At 41.8% G+C, this 17,060-nt stretch overlaps 1 protein-coding gene across 2 annotated transcripts in view; it reads right to left on the reverse strand.

Annotated features, from left to right (window-relative positions):
• OSBPL1A (oxysterol binding protein-like 1A) overlaps window positions 1-17,060 on the reverse strand; it is a 28,810-nt gene continuing 11,750 nt past the window's right edge. The window contains exons 3-14 of one of the 2 annotated variants that reach the window (XM_010024035.1): window positions 15,941-16,016; window positions 14,312-14,446; window positions 12,193-12,290; window positions 11,219-11,401; window positions 10,628-10,735; window positions 10,447-10,536; window positions 10,069-10,195; window positions 6,678-6,794; window positions 5,911-6,034; window positions 3,972-4,062; window positions 3,034-3,057; window positions 1-358 (exon numbers count right to left, since the gene is read on the reverse strand). In XM_010024035.1, coding sequence (XP_010022337.1) covers window positions 256-358; window positions 3,034-3,057; window positions 3,972-4,062; window positions 5,911-6,034; window positions 6,678-6,794; window positions 10,069-10,195; window positions 10,447-10,536; window positions 10,628-10,735; window positions 11,219-11,401; window positions 12,193-12,290; window positions 14,312-14,446; window positions 15,941-16,016 — 1,276 coding nt within the window. In that variant the 3' untranslated portion in view covers window positions 1-255. The remainder of the gene's footprint in view (window positions 359-3,033; window positions 3,058-3,971; window positions 4,063-5,910; window positions 6,035-6,677; window positions 6,795-10,068; window positions 10,196-10,446; window positions 10,537-10,627; window positions 10,736-11,218; window positions 11,402-12,192; window positions 12,291-14,311; window positions 14,447-15,940; window positions 16,017-17,060) is intronic. The other variant, XM_010024036.1, reaches the window with a different exon arrangement.

Consider the following 17,060-nt stretch of genomic DNA (forward strand, 5'->3'; position numbering starts at 1 on the left):
CTAATATAGGTGTATTCAGCAAACAGGGCAGCTTGAAACCATGGTGACTCTGTCCGCACAGGACCCACCATCAGCCAGAAAAATTATTCCCCTACCTATGGGATGGCAGATCATGTACCACCAGATTTACTGTGGAGAGATGCTTAATATTCTGCTTGATAACTTGTCAGTTTTTTCAGGAGATAAGTAAAACAAGGGAAAATATTAAACCAGATTAAGACTTATTTGTATCAGTCACAGGCTCCTTATTGCATTTTAATAAATATCAGGCAAGTTAAAGTAGTTTCTGTCCCAGTAGTTGCCAGAATAGAGCCAGTCCTGTGTACCAGTGTAGGGATTGGGACCTTGGTGGAACCATCTGCAAGGAAACATAGAGTATGTAAGTGAAGTTATTAACACACACTTTTATAAAAGTTCAGAACTGCTTTGCTGCTTCTTCAGCAGTTTCTTGTTCAAAGTAATTGTTGTGATTGCAGGAGCCCTCTTACATTTAACTTTGTAAGTGAATTTAAAGTCATCTTCAGTGGGTGGATCTTTCCATTCACCACCACACAGCTTAAAATGCGTCCCAGGTGAAATTACTGATACTAGTATGTTGTCACTCGAAGCAGTCCGGACTATCACATATAAAAGACAGGTACAGTTTTACTTCAAAGCAGTTGTGAACAATCATTTTGGCATGCATAAGCAGTAACAGTTTTTGCAAGACATGTAAACACCACAAGCACTGCAGTCCCGAAAACAGAAAAACATTATTTCCCAGGGATCTAAGGCTGCCCCTTGTTTTTTACAGCCTTGTTTTGCAATGCACTTCACTCGGAACAAGTGTGCCTGTTACCCTCAGCATAGGTGAAGTATTGCCCACAGGCCGCAGGAACAGTCCTGGCTGATGGTAACGTCACTGTGTTGTGTTACACTGTTAGTGCTGGGAGCCTGATCTCAATGCCCAGAAAGCTGATTCCATCTGCAGGAAGTTACGTGCAAGCACTTGCTAAGATGGTTGTGGGTAAAAATACTGAAGTTTAGCACCTTCTTTCTTTCCTCCCCTCTCAGCTAATACGGAGGTGCACAGATTACACCTGCATGTGTATGTAGCCTTTTGCTGTGGAGGACTATCTGTAAATTAAGGTGCACTTTCAAGGCCATACTACTGGCAAATATCCCCCAGTGGGGAGTACAACCCTGTCAAATCATCATGGCACAGAAGTTTTTCTTCCTTCCTCCTCTCCTACACTGTTTCTGGCAATCCTGCTGCTGTTACTGTTTTTGGTTGGAGGCCAGTTACTCAACCTTCTGCCTCAACAGCACACACTACACAGTACCAGACCTCCAGCATTTTAACTTCTTGCTGTATTTGCCAAGCTGTGTTTATGGCACAAGTCAGCTTGCTAGGAGCTGTTTTTGTTCATAGGCTCCATGGCTTCCTTTCACCTCCGCACTGGCCACAAAAGCCAGTACTTCCTTTGTATCCCTCACTGCAGCAAACACACTCAAATAAATCATCCATGTGCAAGGCAGCCCATTTTAACTCAACTCTTCCCTTCTAGGGTACCGTAATGTTTCAGAACAGAAATTAAAGCACATTTGGACCAAGTATGACTTGATCTCTTTAAAAAGCAACAGCATAAAGGCCACCAGTAGTGCAGTGTTAATGTTACAAAGCAGGGCAGCTAATGGGCAAGTCTTGCTTGGCTCAAAAGATTTGAGATGTGTATCAGAAGAAATGCATTGTACCATCTTCACAGTGGTGAACTGAACAGTTGCAGAACACTTCAGCAGTTCTCTCTTCTGTCTGCTGAAGTGAACTGAAGTCAACAGAAGTCATTCACCCCAGTACCGTGCACAGTGAACTGCTGCATCACTTCCACATGAGATGAGTCAGCTATTCCAAAGTGTGTGCGTGTGTCTAGTTCATAAGTAGTAGCAGCTTACTCTGGAGCATAAAGCCAAGCATTTGCTGGGAGACAGGGCTATAAAGCACAGTTACCTCATCTCTCAGGTTAAAGAATTCTACCACCCAGTACCTCACTAGTGTGTCTTCAACACTTGTACACGTCAGGACAATGTGCCCCTCCTCCAGCAGCCACCTACTTCAATAGGATGGGGAAAGGCAATGGGAAGAAACAAGTCTGAGAGACCTAGGAGACCCAAAGCAATCAGATAATCCAGCTTCAAAACTGAACTAGTCTTCTACTCAAGACTTGAGACTACTGGTCAGTCTCTAAAATCTTCAGTGTTCAACATGAATCTTCAGAAACACCAAGACACCACTTCTAAAATGGATTCAAAATAGTTTAAGAAAAATCACTAGGCACTTTGGAGAACTGTCCTACAAGGAAGGAACTCTACTAGCCAGAGTAAGAAGCCTGCTTTTCTGTGGCAAGGAAACTGCACTAGTTCACACCAGAGTTTATATTGCACTGTAGGTAAGACCTACAGTTGATCTAGGAATAGGAGAATTTCCCCTCATGGTACGCATTTTCCCACCCCCAAAGCACAGCTCTTCCTGTATAGGCTTTATATTCATCCTTTGGAGGAGTCACACTTGGCATTCCTACTAAAGAGATCAAAGACTAGGAATTTTCTGCCAAAGCTTTAGAAACATCCTGGAAAACGAAGGATATCGCAAGACCAGTGCTGAGCAGGTCTACAGTACCTCCACAACAGCAACTGAAGAACCTTGTGAATGGTGTCTGCACTAATTATATACCTTGAAAACTACTGCTATGAGTTGCCCCCTGGGAATTCCCCAATTTCCCATACCAGCCTCAGGTGCTTTGAGCTATACCTTAAGCTACTTCAGGCACCTGGAAGAACAGAATATGACTATCCCTTGCTTGGAAAACACTTGGTGAGAGCTAGGAACACTCTGAATTCAGGAAAGGAAGCGGGAGGTGCAAGACTGTCCAGCACTCAACACGTTTACTTGGAAGCATTACAAAGATGTTATTTTCCACCAGTCTCAGGGCAAACAAACCCAAACACTTCAGGAGAGCAGGCACAGGAAAAAGACAAAGGCAGACATGTCCAAACCTGGGACTCTGGGATGATGGGTGACTTCATTTGAAAAAAAGAAAAAAGTGATTTATAGTTACAAACAGGCATTTTAAAGATGTAATCCACAGTGTCTGGGTGTATTAACAGCTAGTTAATAGAGAAAAGATGAAGCTTGCTTATTTTTAGAGACTTTAGCCCTACTATTTTTTTCTGTGAAGAGACCATCAGTTTATTACTATACTTTTAAATAGACTTTGTCTGGTCAAACTAGACTAATTCGGTCATGTTTTCACAGTTTCTACTTAGCATGTGTTTAAGAACTCCCAAATGACCCCTCTCATCTTGTAGTAAAAAAGCAATCATCCTTGTAAGCTAACTTTTCCCTTCGCTCTTCTAACTTTAGTAGTTAGTAGCCCTTTCAGAAAGGAGACCATGATTTTGATAGATGGGTGATACAGTCATTTCACCAGCTTTGAGAGTAACTATGCAGTAGGAATACAGTATTGCCAGCACAAAGCAACTGATCTGAGAAGTCATGGGGCAATAAGCTATCATCAAGTTCACTGGAGGAAGCACTTCCTCCTCTCTTTGGCCAAGCATGCAAATTTGAGGTGATTATAAATTAATCAGCAACAACAGTCCTTACAAGCAGCTATCAGTGACACCACCTTTTCGTGTCAGAACCAAGAGGTGCTCAGAAAAGACAGCACAGTTTGAATTTGAATAAGGGTGTGCAAGCAGCGAGAGGGAAGGGAGTGAGACCAGGCCTGATACTTCTCTGGAAGCACTACAGCCTGCAGGGACCAAGTCTGCAAACAGAACAGTGGCACTACCAAACCTGACGATGCCAGCTCTTCATGCTGACACAGCACTGCACATCACCAGCGTGGACTGGCAGTTAACCTGAATGTTCAAAACCTTTATGTAACTACACACACACACACACACACACACAGAGGCAGGCACACACTAACCTCGTTTTCCAGTCTTCCTCTGACTTTGAACGATTTTTGCGGGCAGTCCTTTGTTTTTCTTCTAGCCTCTTCTTTTCTTCACTAGCTAGATCTTGAAAGAGTAAGTACACACAAACAGAAATACAGAAGACATTAAAGCATAACATAAGACAGGGGCATTACCATCTGACCCAGCAAATAAGGGAAGCAGTAAACACTGTCCATTTAAAAACACAGAAGAGTATCTGGTTGGCTAAGAGCAAAGCCAGTCCAGCTGTGGCACAAGATCAGTCAATGAAATTCCAGTCTTTAAGACAGCTAAATACATGTTTATCCATCACCTGAGGCCCCTGAAAATGTGTTTATGTGACACCAAATGTGAGCTAGGGGAGATGGCATACCTAGAATTTATTTCAGTAGGGGAACTGATTTAGATATTCTGGGTTCATTTCGGAAGTCTGACCACCTGCTTCTTTTAAGGTTTGGGATAAGTTGTTACTAGTGCCTAGCTCCTGATCAACAGGGGGTTGGAATACTCATTTCCAAACCACAAAGAATTGTCACTCTGCAGCATCCTTCATTTTTTGTTAACGCAGTAAGATAGCACAGGTCATGGTCCTGAACAAGCAGAAGAGTTGCTTCTATTTGGCAGAAAGAATGGTCAGGAAGTCTGAGGAGTAAGCAATACGAAGAAGCAGATTAGGTTACGGCTGACCTCCTTCCTACTTGAATCCTCAAAAAGCATTTCATTAACATTTTAGAAGGAAGTAGGTTTTTTTTTTTGGAAGTTCATTTTTGGAAGACATTCTCAGTTACCCTGCCAGCTCCTAACATACTACCAGCCTATCTGTTAGACAAACTTGATGCTGTTAGTATAGTTAAGGAATATGGTCTGTTGATAATGGCATAGTTTTTGCACTTCAAGTTTAGACAAATTACTGGGGATGTCTGAACCAAGTATGTCTGTCCTGGTGGCCACAAAAGAACTGTACAGGCCAGAGAGACTGGTTGTGGGAATTCACTGATCTGCCTCAAAACAGGTGGTTTTCAGCTTCTGAGAAAGAACTGTGCAGTTCAGCTGTACTGTATTACGCCTGTGTCACTGGCTTTTGTTTTTCATAGCCAGATCTCAGACTGTTTATCAGAAGCAGAGGGCCTAAAGCTAAATAAATAGCATAGCATTGTGAAGTTTAAGGTTCTTGCTTAGATGGAAGAACCATAAGCAAGTAGGTGATGTGGTGGGTTCCTGGCCAGCAACTATGTGCCCACCAGCCACTCGGTCACTCCCACCTACCCCAATGGGTTAAGGGAGAGAATCAAAGAGCAAAAGCAGAAAACCCCCAAAAACCTCATAGGTCGAGATAAAGATGGTTTAGTAAGTGAAGTGAAACAAAAAAAAAAAAAAAAACCAACAATGGAAGTGATGCAAAGGCAACCACTTACTACCTTCCACCAGCAGATCTGTATATGCAGCCAGTCTCCAAGCCACAGCTACTTCGCCCTGACACACACAATTTACTGCTCAGCATGATGTTACATGGCATGGAATATCCCTTTGGTCAGTTTGGGTCAGCTGTCCTGGCTGTGTCCCCTGCCAGCCTCTTGCCAACTCCAGAAACAGAGGCAGCTTTAACACTGTGCACATGTTCAGCAATAGCCAGAACACTGATGTGTTATCAATCAGCACTACTTTGGTCACCAGTCTATGAGCTGCTATGAAGGAAATTATCCCAAGCAGCCCCAGCAGAAGTGGGTGACACATCTTTCACCAGAAGCACACCACAACCTGCAGAAGGCTGCACTGTATTAAAGAGCTACTGTCTGCAGCACGGAGGAATGTATCTTTATGGGTAGCTACTTACTCACAATTTATCTAAAAACTTTTATGTGGAATTTACTTTTTTCTAGTCACTCAGTTTTAACAAAAATAAAAACCACCTTTGCCAATAATTAAAGTTACCTATTTCTCCATTTTCCATGGCTCTGATATCTGGTCGTAGCCGGCAGTCCGTTTTGGGGATGACACTCTCCATTTCTTTGTCCAACTCATTCAAAGCCATAGCAAAGCTAGTAAAATTATACATCTGAAATTCAGAGACAAAGAGGTGAGTTTACAATGTCTCCAGCAGCTAGTCTTAATACACAAGAAAGATTTTATGATGTTTTAAGATTTTATGATGTTTTTAGACAGCAGCTAAGTGCTTTTTTTATTGCTTAATCACTCAAGATAGGAATACTCAAGACACCAGCAAAACTGCACTGTCAGGCAGCGTGTAGGTGATCCGTGGTGGTTCTTTTAAGCAGGCCAGCACTCAATTACTCAGTGTGCTATTTCTCTCTTATCTTCTTTTTCCAGTCCTACTGTTATTTTCCCTATCTCTGTAGAGAGATTTCCCCCTTGATTAACTCACTGAAGGCACCTTTTCGTGTTCCAATTCTTGGTCTTTCCAGTTGCACATGTACCCTTGCATTCTGCCCACTGGCACTCCAGCTCCACAGCCCTTGACGCACCAACTCAAGCTGTGCAGGCTTTGCAAGCGTCTCCTAGGAAGTGTCTGTCCATCTAACCCCCCATTACAGAGTTACAGTTGCAGCGGGACAGCTTGTCGCAATAAACAGGCAAATCCACACTTGTTAATGAAAAAGACAACAAAGGGATTTGCTTTGTGTTGAAGACACAGAATAACAGGACAGCACACACTTTCAGTGAGCAGAAGCATAGCTGACCTGTGCTGAATTTGGAGGTCTTGGAGTTATCTTCCACAGCAAAATACTTCCAGGAATAACATACACACTTTCTGAATCTGGCAAGGGCATCTCATCTGGTTCCTCAGTATTGCCCACCTGAAGGCAGCACACACAGAAAAGAGGAGTTACGTAACTCGTAAACATTTACACTCATTCATTCCAACACTGGAACTTACATAATATTATCTCCTTGACCAGAAGTAAGTAATTCCAGCCACGGAAATTTTTCTAGATGATTCTCAAGAAGGACAGCATTAACATAGCACACATACTCCCAAATCCCTCCCAGTGGAATACTATCAACAGCTTCTTGCATCAACATCTTCATATATGTAATCTGGATGTACCAAGCTTTAAGAAATGTCCATTTTTCTACCACAGAGATGTCCTGTTTCCTCAAACACAAGCGTTTTCATGCCTGGTATTTAGCTCCACTATCATTTCATTAAAGTTTAAGAACAGAAGTCACATTCCTCATCCTTCCGCATCAAAGAAACACCAGCACATGATGCAAATGCCGTCTTCAGTTTGCACACAACAAAGCCCTGTGCTAGTGCTCTTTGCTCAGAGGTACCTTCCTTTCCATTCACCACTACACTACTACAATGGCAAACGGCAAACATTAAATGAATATCCTAGATCAGCTACTTCTTCTGGGAAAGGCATGCTGTGAATGCTCACATACACGGCCCAAGGCAGCTGCAGTCACAGCACTGTGAAATACTTTTCCCAGAAGGGGAAAAGCTTCACCCAGGCTTACTAGAACAGTAGAAAATCACTGGTGTAGATGTGACCTGAACTAGTTCTAAACCATCACCCGTTCTATGCACAGCTTTAAAGCAGGTGGGGTCCAATGCTGCTGACACTACTTCTGCCACACAAGCTGTGTTACAATACCGAACTAAAGCCAGCCTGACAACGCGTGTGGCTCCACCAAGAAAACTTTGTGTCACTATCACAGCTAAAACCAGCAGCACGTTTTAGAGATTAAAAACGAACTGGATTAAAACCAGCACTGGAGATTAAAACTGAACTTAAAAGCATTAGTTGACAATGCTTTAAATACATTGGCTACATGCCAACAGCTTTAATCCTGCTGCTAACAAGCTTTGCTTTCCGATGGTTGCATCAGATAATACAGACCAATGTTTCAATGCAGAAGAACCCAGTACCCAAACTAGGCTCAGATGTCCTCTGAGATGATTCATGTGTCAGGCCTCTGAGAAAATTACAGAGAATTAAGGATTCTGTTTCATTGTGGAGCGCTTGGATACAGTGCTTTTAATAATAAACAGGTTGCAAGGTAACCAGAACAACATGCAGACCAGGTTCAGTGCCTCAGCTATTAAGAAGATAAACAGGGATTTTAGCCAACTACATCAGAACTGTGCTGGCAATCTGATGTTCTGTCCTTGAAAGGACACCAATCAATCTTGCTGAAGTCAAGAGTTTGAAGCAGAACAGACGAGTAAGGTATCCTTATATGAAAACAAACACATGTCAATACCAGACTGTCCAACTCCAAACCGACTTCCACAGAAAGGCTACAATGCACACTAACATTTGTGCCTTGGTGGATACATAACCTTAAAAATGTTGTAAGAATTACAAAGAACTAGTCAAAAAGTGGATTTTCATGTGCTCTTGCCACAATGATTCATATTTTGTGCTCAGCACTACTCAATCTCTCAGTATATTGCTAGGAGGATAGTAACAGACGTTGCCAAAGCAAGACTTCTGAAGTCTGTAAACGAGAGCAGTTGATGTTGCTTTATGTGATGCTCTTCCATGTACTTGCACTGGCAATTCTGCACAAAGTACTTTATCTTAATTTAAAATAGGCTCCAGTTCATTCGGAGCAGAATCATCCTGGTCTGAATATATCCAGCTCTACTATTAACTCTTTCGATGTTGGTAAAATATCACCTCTGCACACATGAGGGATTGCCTTGCTTCCTGTAAAATTGTTTTTCCTTATATTTTACCTCTATTAAAAAAAAAAAAAAAGAGAAGAAAAGAAAAAAATATCAAAAGGATTTGGAGGAAAATCCAGGACAATCTGCAAAAGGACTCCCATTGAAGCAGGTCCCCTAAAGGGAGAAAGAAAAGCAATTCTTCATTTGCAGCAATGCAGCATGGAAGAGTAGTTGGAATATTACTAAATAAATCTGAAAACTCTAATTAGGAGAAGTTTCAAAGACCATGTAATCTCATGCCTGAATGAATCCTTCACTCCTATGAAGGAACAAACCACATCCAGACATGATACATGAAACTTGCTCACCTAGATGCTTAAACCCCATAAACAGTATCAACTCCTCAAACACAAGGGGGCAGTGGGAATACACATTCAGTAGAGTGCCCGATTCGTAGCGTGCATTACAAAGCTTTCAGTTTTCTACACAGAAATAGTCTGTTAAATGAGTAGGAAAAGCCTGCCTCTCTAGAGTCAGAGCAACACTGCAACTTGAGCTTTATGCAACAGGATGCTTCATTTTGAAGTAATCGTCTTAAGCGTTGTTGGGAAATGCAAAGTGGTAGCTGAAAAAAGACACAAGGATGTGTTTTTCTTTGCTCCTTCTCCTTAGAGCTCACAGGGTCAGGCTCAAAGAGAAGCAGTAATCCCCAGTGCTTCAGCGCTCTCTTGACAACAAACACTGGTGCAATCTCAGGTACAGCAACAATCTGAACCTGCACAGGAACAACTGTTTTCAGAGTTGTCTCTTTTTTTCCTTCAGAAAAAAAACTAACACCACCCAAACGGACAAAAAAATCTGGCTTCAGTCAAAGGGAAACAATCCCTGGTTTGAGCTATTATGCGAGTGTTGTTCTTCATCAAGCTGTTTTTTGTCACCATCATCATACACCTTAAACAAAAAAGCATACTGCTGACCAGAAATCTGGAAGAAATAAGAATAAGGGCTCCTCTGTTTTGGGTTTGTTTTCTTTTCCCCCCAGAAGAAATACAAAAATTCCTTGTAAAAGTGGTAAAATATGATCTATCAAGATGAGAAGTTAGACTACCCTGCCTGTAGAGGTCAAAATCCTCCTATTAGAATACCAGTGTTATCATATATCATCAGAACCAGGAACCAACTAATGGATAAGCTATTTTCTCCACATGACCTGGGAGAAAGAGCCAGGTAATGAACCAGCGAGTATTTAGATGACTCCAAGTTTTGGACAGTTTGAATACAAATCCTTGAGAGAGAAAGCATTTCATTCCTTAATGCTGGTACTCATCCAATACATTTTTTATCTTACTAGGAAAGAAAGTAACTGAAATAAATCTTAATGCTCTTAAATGCTACTAAAAATTATTTTAGCTGTCTTATGCTTTTGAGACACCACTTCTCTATGTGCTTAATACCTGTTTACCGCTTTTCTTCTCTTCGGTATTTTTCTTGTCAAGTTTTTTGTAAGCATCGAATGTAGCTGGGTCAACACTGTACAAACACTCAGTCCACTTCCCATACAGCGCACAAAGTTTCTTTTTGCTGTCAAAAAAAAGAAAAGACTAAGTTTACAAAGGAGCTTAAAGAGATTTATTTCATCATTTCAGGCAAAAACATCTGAAAGAAGAACTGTGGGCAACTCTTAAAACTTCATTATTGATGTTGCACAGTTCATACCCTTGCTGTTGCAGGTTCGTGCCTTCCACAGACAATGTTAAAAGACATTCAGTTCTACAGGTCCCATGAAAAACAGGGGGCAGCCATTTGTTCCCTATTAGGAATGAAGCTGTTACCTTTTGTCCTGAATGTAGCCTTCAACTTTGTGCAACTCCTTCCCAAAGAGGCCGCAGGGCTTAAAGCTCAGTATACATTTCTCACCAGTTCTAAAGGCAGTACAAGAGGGCACTAATTACTTTCAAATACTTTTCTTTTTCAAACTTATAGCAAGTGAAAGCACTTCCACTCTTAACTTACTTATGGTTTGTTATTTCTACATTTCCATACTGCTCGATCCAAAGTTTGCCCACAATGATGTTATGCACACAGCACGTAGGATTTGTCCACGTATAGGCTTCATTGTGTCTAAGGAAGGGAAATAAAAATTGAAACACTGAACGTTGCTCCTGCAAACAGCCATCATCTATAAATTGCATCAAGTCTTGAAAAGGACGTGGCAGTAAGTCAGGAAACCTAAGAAATTTATTAATCCTATTGCTGCAGATTTTATCAATTCCTTAAAACGGCCACTTCAGTGCAGTCACTGTTAGCACTGAATGACATAAACAGGACTCAAGCATGCCAGTCGTGGTAGGACTGACATCCAGGCATCTGTAGAACATACAGACACAAGCCTCAACTATTGCTACTATTACTATGCAGTGTATTAGGAGACACGATGGCAGTTCTTTTCATCTTCTCATACACTCCTCCCCACAAAGTGATCTGCCATCAAACATTAGTATGTGGGTGTTAAACAAGTCCATTCTTAAGCAATGAGACTCTAAAGCACACTAATCATCATGGATCTGGCCACTCTGCCTCTGCAATTATTACTTATTGACTTACTCAAGAAGCTCCAAAGTCATTGTGCCTTTTGGTTCTGCTTCCACACTCTTGCCCCAGAACTTGAGTTTAGGATAAATTGATCCATGAAACACAAAATCATTATTTAAACCTTCAGCATAGAAAGCACTGATTGGTGGATGATGGCTAACTTGCTCTGAGAGAAGTCTAAATCCAAGATCATCTCTGCAAAATAAAGATAACCAAAAGCATGTATCCATGTAATTAGTGAAGTTGCAGCTCTTTTCCCCAGGTGAAACAGATGGTTGGACCCATGCACGGTTGTTGTACTCAGTGCAAGAGTTAGTTACAACCCTGGGATAAAACAAAAAGATCAACTAATACATAGAACATCCTCCTTCTAAATATCTGAGGACAGACTGGATGGGATTTTGAGCATCCTGGTCTAGTGGAAGGTGTCCCTGCCCATTGCGGGGGAGTTGTAACTAGATGATCATTAAGGTCCCACGTAAAAAGGTAACAAGGATTACCAAATCTGATCAGCCACTATGTTTACTCTTCACAGTGACCTCTTTCTTAAACTTTCACATAGACAGGGGCTAAAACCTTACCTGAGGGAAAAATTTACCTTAAGTGCACCTGCAAGTGAATAGACTAACATTGCCTATTTGTATTCTGGGCACTCACATAATGAATATTGCAATTGTAACATCTGCCTTATGTACCATGCATTTTTTCATTCAGAAGGCTTCAGAGAAAAAAAAAGTCATCTTTGTAAATAAAACTTGCTTTTAAACCTGACAAATACCATTTGCCTGCTATGAGTTGAAAAGTAGTCTCCCTGCTCTGGAAGGTGCACTGCTGAACACAAACATGCATTGCACGTAACTCCAGCAGCTGCTAGGAGAATGCGTGGAATCCTATGAGCTAAAGAGCATTCTGCAAGCCACCTGACAAGTCTAATGAAACATCAGGTACACAGAATTTGACTCTTCAGTGCATCTTCCGGTTTTTACCTGATCAATTCATACGTCTCTCCAAGCAGCGGGTTGAATGGCTTCCCTGTACGTTCCCACTGTGAGGCCACAGCAGACACAGCAAATGCAGCAACACACTATTCAAAAGAGTAAGAGCACACAGTAAATCTCCTGGATCTTAGTCTTTATCAACCACAGTCGTGGTATTACAGAATGAATCTTCTGCAATAGCTCAGCAAAGTTCTCTTTGCAAGGCAGGGGAATAAACAGTTCTCATCAAAAGGCTAAAAAAACACGCCTTAGGAAAAGCAAAGCATTTTTCTAGATAAGCATCCTGGTTTTGGCTGGGATAGAGCAATTTTCTTCCTAGTAGCTGGTACAGCACTGTGTTTTGGATTTAGAGTAAGAATGGAGTTGTTAACAAACTGATGTTTAGTTACTGCTGAGCAGCACTTACACAGAGTCAAGGCCTTTTCTGCTCCTCACCCCATCCCACCAGCGAGCAGGCTGGGGGTGCATAAGAAGTGGGGTGGGGACACAGCCAGGACAGCTGACTCCAACTGGCCACAGGAATATTCTGTACCACATGGTGTCATGATAGGCATATAAACTATGGGGAAAGCTGGCCAGGGACCCCTGCTTGGGAGCTGGCTGGGCATCACTTGGCAGGTAGTAAGCAACTGCATTATCATTTGTATATTCTAATTCTTTTATCATTGTAATTTTCACTTCCTTTTCTGTCCCATTAAACTGTCTTTATCTCAGCCCACAAATTCTACTTCTTTTTCCCAATTCTCTCTCCATTTGTAGGAGTGAGCAAGCAGCTGTGTGGTGTTCAGCTACCTCAGCTATCTGCCAGATTAACCCATGACACTCCTGGCCACATGGGTTGCATGCACCTGACTTCATCTGGATCTTCGGTTAACTGCTGTTGACCAGGTCATCGTAACTCACCTTCAGCGCAGCTTATTCCCTCAGGTACTGGACACCTTTCTCCATGGTGGCCCACTTGCCTTTGGTGACACAAAACATCTTCCTTGAAGGAATACTTTTCCTTCCTGCCTCACAGGAGCCACCTCCAGAGGCTGAGGACTTGTGCCACTTTTCGAAACACTGTGCCACTGCCCTCTTCCCTAAAAAGGGATTCCAGCTGTTTGGTTTCCTTACACCCTCTAATTCCAGGCTCCTGGCCCTGGAATCCCAACATCTGAGCAGCCAGGTGATAGTGTCCTGACTGGGATGAAGCTGAAATCTTTTCATGTATCTTGCGGGTCACTCAGGGATAGGGATCAGGTGGTTAGCACCTCATTTATGAATTCTTCCTCTTCCTCCTCCCAGATCAGTGGCCACCTCTCTCCCTCCTCCCATTCTCATGATGGCCATGCTTCAAAGTAGTCTGCCTCATCCACTACTTCTGCCTGCCTCCTTTTAGAAGCTCCTTATTCCCTTACTAATCAAGTTGACTTCACCTTCCCGTATTTCTCATTGTGTATACAGGCAACTGATACCAGCACGGGCTGGTTCTCCGGTTCAGCTGCAGTGCCAGGTGCAGGGCTTGGAGTAGCTGCCTGTCATTCTGTTGTCAGACCCACAGACCTTCCCTTCCCCTTGAGGGTACTAAATAGTGTTGAACAAGGCTCAGCAGGCACGGGCCAGACCCCAGCACACTGCAGTGGTTTGTGTATCTCTGGAATTGCTAGGGTGATAACACGCTTTTCCTATGTATTTTACTAGTTTTCCAAATTCTGCATTTGTTCAGAGGTGAAATTCCAAAATGTTTGAGGTGACCACTGTCTTGGCTATGTCTCCTCCCAGTTTCTTGTACCCTCCCCCCCCCTCCCCGCAGCCTGCTTGCTGGTGGGGTGGTATGAGAAGCTGAAAAGTCCTTTGACTTAGTGTAAACACTTCTTAACAACAACTAAAACATCAATGTATTATCAACATTATTCTCATCCCAAATACAGCAGTGTACCAGTTGCTAAGAAGAAAATTATCCCAGCTGAAGCCAGGACAATGAGCAAAACTGGTTAATGAGTAAGAGAATCCAACATGCAGCAAATCATGGGAGTTCCTCCTATGAGGAGACTATCTAGGAAGAAGAAAGATCCCCACACATTCATCAAGAGCTTAATTGCAGAAATTACCACACCCGAAGTACCTGCATTCGCTCGGTTGTGCTGGAAAGTGAGCTGGCTTTGTGGATGAGGTATGTATGCTCCATGTACTCTGTAAGTCGTTGTAGAAAGCTCAGCGGCTCGTTGAAGATAACTGGCATTGTGATCTTGGACAACTCCTGATGCACAAATGAAACGTGTGTTAAAAACCAAACGATTAGATACACTGACCTGCAGTGACCGAAGCGTAACTGGCTTATGAAACAAAAATAAATGATGCTCTTAAGTGCTAATGCCGTGTGCTTGACCTGGCTCTGCTAATGCTGAAAGGAAAAAACCCTGTACATCCCTTACGAGCCTGATAAGCCTATCTATGTTGACATTAATGCTACCTTTAAAACAAAAAGAAAACCAAATATCAATCAAACAAACTTCCTATCAAGAAAGCATTAAGGTGAGATGAAACAATGGAAGAATGGTGTATTAAGGACCTTTCTAAAGGCTAAATTATTTATTACTTTTAAAACAGATATAGGCCATCTAATTACTTAAACATACTATCTTCTTTGGACGCAGGTAGGCAGGCGGGGGGAGGAGGAGGATGAGAAAGGACAGGGAAACATGGTGGCACAGAAGTGAAAACAGGGATTCCGTGTTCAGAAGGAAAAGGGAATTTCTGTAAAAGGAATAAAAAAATTAGTAGAGGTCCTACAGTTCTGATGCTGTTTATTCTCTTTCCCACTTTTAAAAAGCATGCTCTCTAAAGGCATAACATAGCAATGTTTTAAGCTGCCTGCAAAAAAGCATATAGTATGACCACTGGCAATGTGCATGGTAAACAGCACTGTTCTTAACCATAATATCAGCATATGGCACTAACAGCTTTGTCAGACATTTTGGTACAATGCACTCCAAGTTCCACTCCCCCCACCAACTTCCGTGCAGCATTTCTGCAAAGCAGAATTAAGATCTTTATGGATTTTTTTTTTTCCTGCACACACCATATGCAGACAGGCTTTCAATATGCCCTTTCTATTTTAAGGTTATTAACACTTTCCTACTAAAGCCACTGTGAGCAGGCTCAGATGCTTCACAACAACTCAGGAGACTTGGAGCTGCTGATACAGGTATTCCCCAGCACTTCCACATATCATTGCTTGGTGCTGTTTATAACTACAAAGGGAGGAGGAGAAAAACAGCAACTAAACCCACATTACAGGCTGGCGGAGGTTTACCAGCAGTAAGTACTTTCAGCCTACTGCAGGGATCTGATGGAGAGAGCTCTTCTCAATCCACCCCTTAAGCTGGAAGCAGATTAGGTGCCAGCCAGGTAACCTCTGATCTGGCAACTGTCCGGCCAGTAAACACCATGGGGACAGGGGAACGACTGAGATGTTAAATGGAAGGGAGAAAAGTAGTTCGCTTTTTTGTTCCATTTTGTTTTTTCACAAAGGAAAAAAATTGCTACCACAAAACACTTTAGGGTTAAAAATCAAGAGAAAATGCTTTTATTGAAGGAATATTGCTCTGAAAAAGTCTTACCCTCTTGAGTTGTGAAAGCAAATAAAGCATAAGCAGCAAATTAAAAACATGACTTTCCCAAAAAGTTTTCATTTGGGCCTCAAGTGAAACAATCACTTCACATCTTTTATCATAGCCTTCTGATTACCTACCATTCCAATGCATTTTCTTAAGATACTCCAGATACTGAAGTCATTTCTGGAAAACATGGGAGATGGCAAGCTCGTTCTGCAGAAAGGAACAGGAAGAAAGCAGAAGAAAAGCTTTCCATTACTAACCATGACTAAGAAGCGCAAATACTCTTCTTTGAAAGTAACAGTGTTCCAATTCTTAAATTAAAAAAAACCAAAGGGGAACGACAGCACTACTTTGGAGCACTTAAACTGTTTTACCTGCACAGAAACCTGAACTTCCCCAAAACCAGAACAATCCCATTCTTTTCATTGTGCAAAAGAGCAGTGGAAGAGAATTTCTATATCAGTTATCAGAACTGTGTAAGTTCTTTATGAGTTAGGTAGATACCTATGTCTGAACAGATTGAACAGATCTGAGGGTTAAACAGTGGGGTACTTTTTTTTCCTAGTCACCTGTATACTGACAATGAATGGCCATGACATTTGCTGCCTATATTAAAATCAGCCTTCAGGAACAACAGAAAAAGCAGCATCGTTAAAGAACAGAAAACACAGCAGCCTGTTCTACAGGGGGCTGACATATCCTGAAGCAAATCTTAAACATACTTTCAAACCCAACATTTAGTCTGTGTAACACAGCCTGTATTTCTCAGCTTTGCCAGAAATCAGGCACGGATTTTGTTCAGTTTTCGTACTGCTACTGACCAGCTCAATTATTAATCCAATTTACCCATGGGAAAGCATAAATGTAAGTCAAAGCTCTTCATCCACAACGCTACTAAAATCTGTGTTTGGATCAGGAAGCTACTACCAATGAGAAAAATCATCAAAAGATATTTATTACCTACAGTTCACTCAAAATACATGAACTATTTGAATTTCAAAGTTTAGTTAACTCTATCTAAATGATCGTGGTGCCCTCCTAACCAAGAAGGTTTTGTTTCCCCTCAAATTAGCTAAACCAGTATCATTTTTAGAGTGTGAACAGGCTGTAGCTGCCTCCTCCACGCCTCTTCTCTGGTAAACAGAGTGCCAAAAGAAGAAATAAAAATTAAAACAAATTCTATTCAGGCCAAGATGTTAGTTTCAGTAGTCCTACTTGCTGTGTTACCTCCCATACTTAACTGCTATTGAAAGA

This window comes from Nestor notabilis, unplaced genomic scaffold (genome assembly GCF_000696875.1).
Source record: "Nestor notabilis isolate BGI_N333 unplaced genomic scaffold, ASM69687v1 scaffold13331, whole genome shotgun sequence".
NCBI lineage: Eukaryota > Metazoa > Chordata > Aves > Psittaciformes > Psittacidae > Nestor > Nestor notabilis.